The sequence below is a fragment of the Diprion similis genome, chromosome 11 (genome assembly GCF_021155765.1).
Source record: "Diprion similis isolate iyDipSimi1 chromosome 11, iyDipSimi1.1, whole genome shotgun sequence".
In the NCBI taxonomy this organism is placed as follows: domain Eukaryota; kingdom Metazoa; phylum Arthropoda; class Insecta; order Hymenoptera; family Diprionidae; genus Diprion; species Diprion similis.
The window spans coordinates 2,493,887-2,502,316 of NC_060115.1; the positions used below are offsets into that span (position 1 = coordinate 2,493,887).

General features: G+C 40.3%; 1 protein-coding gene across 2 annotated transcripts; it reads left to right on the top strand.

Moving 5' to 3' along the window:
- The first annotated feature begins 265 nt into the window (after positions 1–265).
- Positions 266–7,494, top strand: LOC124412202 (ubiquitin-protein ligase E3A). Of its 2 annotated transcripts, XM_046891885.1 has the most exons (13): positions 266–821; positions 891–1,060; positions 1,592–1,727; positions 1,811–1,991; positions 2,939–3,304; positions 3,404–3,714; positions 3,805–4,008; positions 4,127–4,426; positions 4,548–4,748; positions 4,839–5,116; positions 5,256–5,472; positions 5,568–5,803; positions 5,901–7,494. In XM_046891885.1, exons 2-13 carry the CDS (start codon positions 1,014–1,016, stop codon positions 6,019–6,021), a joined length of 2,598 nt encoding a protein of 865 aa, XP_046747841.1. In that variant the 5' UTR covers positions 266–821; positions 891–1,013; the 3' UTR covers positions 6,022–7,494. The 2 variants fall into 2 exon arrangements, with proteins under 2 accessions (XP_046747841.1, XP_046747842.1); XM_046891886.1 differs by lacking the exons at positions 266–821; positions 891–1,060 and adding an exon at positions 1,325–1,509.
- Positions 7,495–8,430: the final 936 nt, after the last annotated feature.

Below are 8,430 nucleotides of genomic sequence, written 5' to 3' on the forward strand. Positions count from 1 at the left end.
TTCTTACTCATTCAACAAATCCATATCTTATACAAACTAAGAAAATTACAATTGGAAAAGTTGATTCGAAACCCGAAACTCATAATGCAATATTTGCAAGTAGACACAATTACCACGAAAGGCAAAAAATGATTCATAAATTACTTATATACAGTATTTTCTTATACTGAACCGTAGGTTTCAAAAAATAATTACATAATCGTTATTCGCACTTGAACAGTCGTCCTTGCAGTACGTTGGGTCGGATTCATCATTTAGAGTTGATAAGGACTGCAGAAAAATAAAAGTGGAGCGGTTTCTTCGAAAACGAAGAATCCCGGGCTCCAAGAGTCGAAGTTCGACAAGTCGTTTGCTGATGGAATCGCCGAGTCGATAGACGTTTAGCGCGCTGCGATCGGAGATGAGGAAACTGTCGAGAGTGTCGAGCAACAGTAAAGAAGACACGACGGATAACATTGGCAGCGAAGGTGCCAAAGATAGAATCACGGTGGCATATAACTCGTCGCCAGCGTTCGCGTAGTACGCACGAAGACACGAGCGTGTTTCAAAGCTAGAAAAATAGTGGCGAAAGTTTTGACGGACAGAGATAGGAAACCAGGAGTGAACCGGGAACTTGTTTGTGTGTGTTTTTTTTGTTATTCTCTTAACTGAAGATATATTCATTTGTCACACAAATGAACTGGCTGATTTTCTTGCGATTGTCGCCTCCTCGCGGTTGCTGATGCTCTTCGTTAGTAGCTGTTTCGTCTCTGATCTCGACGTAAATTTCAGTGCAGTCAATATTTAACCGAGACACGGAGTGTCGGCGACTCGTGGCTTAGGTAAATATACGAGTAACTTGTGTAATACGGTTCTTGAAGTTTTCATATGTCGTTAATTGTCGTTAAAAGGAAACAACCCCTGGTGCTCCCGTGTCCGATCCTCCTTCTCTACTACGTCGTCGTCGTCGTCGTCGTTTGTACGGGCGAAAAGTTCACCACCGAGGGAGCAAAAATTTTCGCTATTCCTATTCTATGAGCGCGAAGGGCCAAGAGGACCCTGGAGAAGATCTGACTTCCAGGTAAAACACCCGCCTCGGCGTTATTTTCTTTCACCTATAGTTTAAAACCTGATTGTTCACTGAAATCAGAGTCCACTGATCCTGGTCACACGGTAAATCGCCTCGATTTTTTAGTTTTTCCGTAAATTTCTATTTCCCAATAAAATTCTAGCTCACGACCGAGGTCTGTTGTGTTAAAAACACGGAATCCCTTCAGGGGCTAAAGTCGAGGGGAAGATCCAACGTATAAGTCGTCGTTGTTGACATGTCAGCGTGACAATGTATTTTGCGTTTTTGAGGTTATATTTAGCGTTCGCCTCTTCCTCTCGCGCCCCTGTTCTCCTCTGTCTGCACGTTCTCATGGCAATGACTAATGAATTATCCGTTCTTTGTTTACCTTTTCGAAGGTTCGTTAGTCTCATCAAACCTACATTGCTTTTTTAAAATCTGAGAATAGATAGAGGAATTTGGTATGCCAACTGACCATCTGAGATTCAGTTTTTCAATCGACAAGCATCACCACTTCTACTCTTAATTGTGTTTTCATTTCAGGGTAGGAGCTGAGAGCCCTGGCAACGACATGAAGCGTGCCGCGGCAAAGAAACTCATTGAGCGCTACTTCTATCAGTTGACAGATGGCTGCGGAAATCCACAATGTGATAATCAGCATTGCGCATCCAGTGGAAAGGTGACAATAATTCTTCTCAGTGTAACCAGTGAAAAAATGCTCTCAGTCTAGCAACAGAAACTTACACATCCCAATTTTTTCAGGTGACTAATTTGACCCCAAATCAAGCAGCTGCGCAGGCAATTCAGTTGTTTTCTCAGGAGGCACGACTATGCGATGGAACACAACCCAACAAAGTAGCGAGAACTACGATAGAGCCAGGCCCGGCGTCGCTGGCGAAAAGTTTGCCAGTGAAAAGTGTAAACCCGACTTGCTCTGACGAAGGTATTGCATCAAAATTGGAAAATACGAACCGAGACCTTGAAGCTGTAGCATCGAACTGCCCAAACATTTCTACCGGTTCTGTTCATGGAGAAACAGATAATTCCAAGTCCAAGGACATGCCGTGTTCATGTTTTGATGGTGCCGTTGAAAGTCCTAATACCGTTTCCTTAAATAAATCAGAAAACAATTTAAATCTTGACAAAATTTCCGATCTCGGGGGGTCCAAGAGTTGCTCAAAAATCGATAGAACAAATACGCCAGTTACAGAAAGAAACAACCTTCGGGTCAGACAATGTCGTTCACATTCTAATTCTAGCAGCACGTCTAGTTTGCATAACATCCATGATACACGTTGTGCGCCAATTCGGCGACGAAAATACGCGAAAAGCGAAAGTTTGTATCCTGGTAGGATAACACGGTCTAAAATGAGGGGGGTAAAACCAACACTAAAAGACGTGGTACCAAGGAAGTCACTTGGGACCAAAAGAATTGGAGTTTCTCGACGGTCAGATAAGCGCCAGGTGCAACGGCTCGTTAGGAAATTAGTTGTGTTGACGTTGTACCTTAGGTATTTGGAAGCGAAGAGATCGTCTCGATGCATGAAAAGCAACGAATTTTAACAATTTATACACTATTTATTTCCGAAGAGAGATAAATCCTTATTATACCGTCACATTATGTATTTTGTTTTGTAATAAATGCTTTATCGAAGCTTGTTTGTGACTTTATGCTTTGTTTATTACTAGTCAAAGACAAAACAAAGCTACGAATAATTAGTAAGTTTTTTGCAAAGAAGAATACGGCCAGTGCTTTTCACGGTTATTGAACTAATAAAACATAAGAGAATTTTAGATTAAATTAAGTGAGAACTATCGACGAGATGATCTCTGAGTAAATACATACACATTTGTACATATTTTTTTACTTTATTTCTCTAATTTGAATAGGGAAACCAGTGCCATACTTGACTGAACCAAAGTTGTTGGATATAATACAGCAGTGCAAATCTGAAGAATCCTACTCTCTCCTCATTCGCACCTTGGGCGAAGTTTTCTCCTCTGCAGAAGCGTTGAGTCGTAGTTTTCAAAAAAGTGCAGAGAACGATTCTCCCCTTGCCGCCCTCCTTGACCGAGCTCCAGTTGACCTTCTTGGACCACCGCGAGACCTCAGTAAAGAAGCAGTACGATCTCTGCAAGGAGAAGACAAGGAAGAGGACAGTAGCGACCCTTCACCTACTGTACCCCACCCTGACGACACCAGCGTAGATTTGCCTGCAGTTAGAAGAGCCTTTACAGCACTTTGGTCATTGCCAGGTACAAACACTCACGGATTATTGATTTGCTTATTCGTGTTTGACGTAAGTCAGGATCGGGAATAAGAAGCTGATCACTTCATTTTGATTTTTCTCGCAGGGGAGGCATTCGAATCTGCACTTGTCCATGCTCTGGTTACTTTGGCGGACAACATAGAACTGGACTTGAGGGTATTCGGTATAGTGCCTTCAGACAGCACGGACAGTTTACTGAACGTGTTTCTCATAGTATTTGAGATTCCAGTTTTGGGTAGCAGTGAATATCTTGAGCTGGCATTGCATATGTTGTGCAAGGCTGCGAGCTGTCTACCTTTAACAGCACAGGCAAAGCTGGCACGCGTATGGGCACGGCATTCGAAACCTCGTCTTCAGGCGCTGCTGCAAGCACTGCAGCAACTCATCACCGTCAAGGTACAATGAGTTTTTGTTGATATGCAGTGATTAGTAACCAGTGATATAGTTGAAAGCTGATTCATTGTTATTTTTCGATTTTGCACCAAGGTAATTGGAGGGTCATTCACTCGAGACTATTGCGTTCAAGACGCTGATACTATTACTGCCCCGACTAAGGTCATGAAAATACTGTACTATGCGAGTATGCTCGCTGGCGAACTCGATGGACCAGAACTAAGAAGAGATGAAGAAGGTGACGCTGGGGAGCTAGAAAAAACTGGTGCTCAGAGAACTTCGACACAGGCTTTGCAAGTAAGTTCTGTATTGATTTCTGATGTTTCATTTGTTACGTTTTCTTTTATCACCTTGAATGATTGATCTTATTGCCGTGCTTGTCTTCAAATTAATTAATTCATTCTTTTGCGAGAAGGATCCACTGGCTGTGGAATTAAAAATCTGCTCATTGGATGCGCGAAAGCCATTTGTTCCCTTCAACGACTTTTACAACGAGCCATTGAGCGATGCGATAGAAATGGACAAAGACTTTGCTTACTACAAGAGTGAGCAGCCAAAAAAGTTCAGCTTTATGAACTATGCATTCATTCTCACACCGGCAACGAAAACACTCGGACTCTATTATGATAACCGAATACGAATGTATAGTGAGAGACGAATGAGTTTTCTGCAGACTGTTGTCGGCCAGCCAACGAATCCCTACCTCCGATTAAAGGTATGCATAATGGCTTTCATAAACTGGTTTCAGGGATCAATGGTTTTCAAAGTCTTCGCATAAATGACGGAAAATTTTCCGACCGGCTAACAAAATTTAAATACTTTTTTTCTTTTAACAGGTGCGTAGAGATCATCTGATAGATGACGCACTCGTTGAATTAGAAATGGTAGCTATGGAAAATCCGACAGATTTGAAGAAACAACTCGTTGTGGAATTTGAGGGAGAGCAAGGTGTTGACGAGGGTGGTGTATCGAAGGAATTTTTCCAGCTAGTGGTTGAGGAGATATTTAATCCTGATTACGGAATGTTTACGTTACAAGTAAGATATGCGTTCTGCTTTGTATTTCTAATATTGAGTGAGTGTAATAGCTTGTAGTTGATTTTTAATCTCGTATACAATCGTAAACAGGACGACACGCAAACAACGTGGTTTAATCCAACGTCGTTCGAAAGCGATGCGCAGTTTACATTGATTGGAGTCGTATTAGGCTTGGCGATCTATAACAACGTGATCCTCGACGTACGTTTTCCGATGGTTGTCTACCGGAAGTTGTTGGGAAGAAAAGGAGCCTTCGCGGATTTGGAAGACTGGAGTCCAACGCTTTACAGAAGCTTGAAAGAGCTGCTTGATTACACCGGAGAAGACATGGCTGACACATTTATGCAAACCTTCAGGGTCGGTTACAAGTGAGTCAAAAACAGAGAATGAGAGAGAGAAAGAGAGCGAGAAAGAAAGATAAGAGGCGAGATAAAACGAGCAATCAAAAGTAAACCATATAAGTTTCGCGAAACAATATTAATAATATTTTCATTTTCTACTATTCAGAGATGTTTTTGGGTATGAACTTTTCCACGAGCTTCGCGAGGATGGGGATCAAATTTACGTAACGCAATCAAACAAGCGAGAGTTCGTCGATCTCTATGCAGACTTCCTCCTAAATCGATCTGTTGAAAGACAATTCAAGGCTTTCAGACGCGGCTTTCAAATGGTTACCGACGAGAGCCCGTTAGTCCTGCTTTTCCGGCCGGAGGAAGTCGAGCAGGTTTGATACCAGCCCTTACTTTGTATATTGAACCTAGTAAATAGGGTTGTGAGGAAGAAGGTAATGATGAAATGCCATTAATTTTGACGATGCAGCTAGTCTGCGGCAGTAAGAACTTCGACTTTGCCGAATTGGAGGCAGCTACGGAGTACGAAGGTGGTTACACCGTCGACAGCGAAGCTGTCAGGAACTTTTGGAGGGTAGCTCACGCTCTTCCGCCCGAAAGCCAACGCAGGCTGCTGCAATTTACTACTGGAAGCGATAGAGTACCCGTCGGTGGTCTTTCGAGATTGAAAATGGTGATTGCGCGGCATGGCCCGGATTCGGATAGGTGCGTAAATCTTGCTGATTATTTACCCATAAGCATACTTTAAGTGCATTACTGTTCAACGAAGATGTGAAACAACATTTCGCGGTTTTTATTGCAGATTACCAATAGCCCACACTTGCTTCAACGTTCTTCTCTTACCTGATTATGGCACGATAGAGAAGCTTCAAGATCGTTTATTGAAAGCAATAAATTATTCAAAGGGATTTGGGATGCTGTGAATAAGATATACGAATAACGGAAGCAATTCAATTTAGCGAGAAAAAGAAATCTCTCCTCACCTGACCAGCTCTCCCTCTTTATTCCTCACCTATTTATTCTCAATTCGGAATATTTCAGGAAATGCTTGTTGAGCACTTAGTAGACGCGTAAAAAGAGGAGGTGAAGGATGATCGATATCTGCAGTTCACAAGAGGATTCGGGGCTCATGATGGACCATCGGGCATAGAGAAAAGAAAGTATTAACAATTGAAGGAAAGATAAGTAGAAAAGCAGCAAAAAGGTAAAGAAATCCACGAATTAGTGTAAGTCTGTTGTCTGAAAAGCGCTTAGCATACTTTTCAGAGTTTTTCGTCGGTAGATCTTTTTGGGCTCGTGTAGTGTCTGCCCTTGTGTACATAATTTGTGTGCTGAATATGCGGAAAGTGTGGACGAAATATACTATGTTCTGTGCGTATTCTGAGCGTGACTTGGATTCAAATTACCATGTTTCAAACAAGAAATTGTAGAGATATTATTATTATTATTATTATTATTATTATTATATACAACTGCATACTATTACACATATAAATAATGCATACATACTATACATAGGTATATAAAATACGCCCCAAAGACAAGTGAAATGTATGACTGTGATGCGAGTGAGAATGGCGAATATTTAGTAAGTGATAGTAAAATTATACATTTTAGAAATAAATAATAGTAATTACTGGGTAAATAACAAAATGGAAATATTCAAATTAATGATCAAAGTAAATAGACGGATCAGTGATTTACAGATCAAGTGAATCATTTTGAACAAAATCTGTAAACTATACACATTTTATAGTCATGTACGTTATACATATATACATAATTGTGATGCGTTCCAGCCATCCATGTCCACTTTTGCGAAGTTACATAAAAAATACTTTTATATCTAACAAATTTATAGAGTGAAAAAATCGTTCGTTTTTCATTCGGTAATCCTACAAAATTCACAAAAGTCAAAATTTCATAACGAGCTGTCAGCTTATTTTCCTACGGAAGAAAATTTACTATGCAAAAACCGGCCGATTGCACTAACGAATTATGGCGAACGAATGAACATCTGAATAGAATTTGTGTAAAAAATAGTGTGTCTATTCAGTGGGTTTTTATATCTGCCTAAAGCGTAGAAGCGATGGCTTTTTCGCCCTGTACTTACACGACTAATTCTAAATGAAGACTAGATTAAAATAATTACAGAAAAGGACAGTGGTTGGAAATTGAGCTGGAACGCTCCGTATCCGAGAGATCAATGTAAGAATATGAGCTTCACGAAACGGGCATTGCTACGTAGGTCTCAAAGTGGAAAAAAAAAAAAAAATCGCGTACCTATCCGTGTCTTCACACATTTGTTTCTACGCATATGAACACACAATCAATTTATATCGTCAAAATTGTCATTACCATCGTCATGAAATGATAATTACCGCGCCTAATGAACTTAAAAAAAAAAAAAAAAAAAAAAAAAGGAAGAAAGAAACAGAAACAAAAAAAAGTAAGAATTAAGAGATAGGCTAATAATTTGTATAATAAACGTTTGTAATCAGCGACTTTTCTAAAAAGGCACGCTGCACACTACACCGATGTTAGATATATCATTAGTCGTGTGACAATAAAAGTTGTATGAAATAAGCAATGTATAGTATGTGAATAGGTACTGCGACGAATGAATCGCTTTATTTTAAGTGACATACACGTAGGGAAGAAACAGAAAGGAAGAAATTTAAAAGATGGACTATACCTATGTCTTCACGTGTATACATACAAGTTGTTTAAAATTACGCGGAGTATCAAATAGCGCCTGACTATCGAGTGAAGACCTTTTTTTACCGTCTGTTATACACGTGACGGATAAAGCACGTAGAGCGATTTTTTCCTCCAGAGAAATTCCTGAGAAACAGCGCTTATCTCAACCTATCCGAATCTAGACGTCAACATTGTCGTTAAACAACGAATTCGCGATGAGCAGAATGTCTTGGATAATTAATAAACGGGGAAAGTCCAAATAAATTATCTTCTTTTTTTTTTTTTTTTGTTATTAACACATAGCGGGGTGACGCAATATCATTTCGGTTTTCCCCGATCGCGCGAACGCAGATATGCACTAATTAATCAAACAACATGAAAAATGTTGTTCCCAAATCCGTACTCTACCCGCGTGATGCAGCAGTACTAATCGCGCGTGTCTCGATTTTATGAATTGTAACGAAAGTCGAATATATGACTTACGTACATGATTCTATACAAATTTGCGACATGGATACAGCCTCGACAAACTTCACGTGTCCGTGCGACATACCTTTTACAGTTACACACGTCGCGTAGCTTCAGTAAAAATATATCGAGTAGATCAGCTATTTGATTTACATTTTGCGTAT

Excerpts from the sequence above, each read along its gene's own strand:
- LOC124412202 (XM_046891885.1), top strand. The coding sequence starts at position 1,014 with ATGAGCGCGAAGGGCCAAGAGGACCCTGGAGAAGATCTGACTTCCAG. Across the intron at positions 3,305-3,403 it reads AGCACTTTGGTCATTGCCAG|GGGAGGCATTCGAATCTGCA; the intron begins GTACAAACACTC and ends TTTTTCTCGCAG. Across the intron at positions 5,117-5,255 it reads ACCTTCAGGGTCGGTTACAA|AGATGTTTTTGGGTATGAAC; the intron begins GTGAGTCAAAAA and ends TCTACTATTCAG.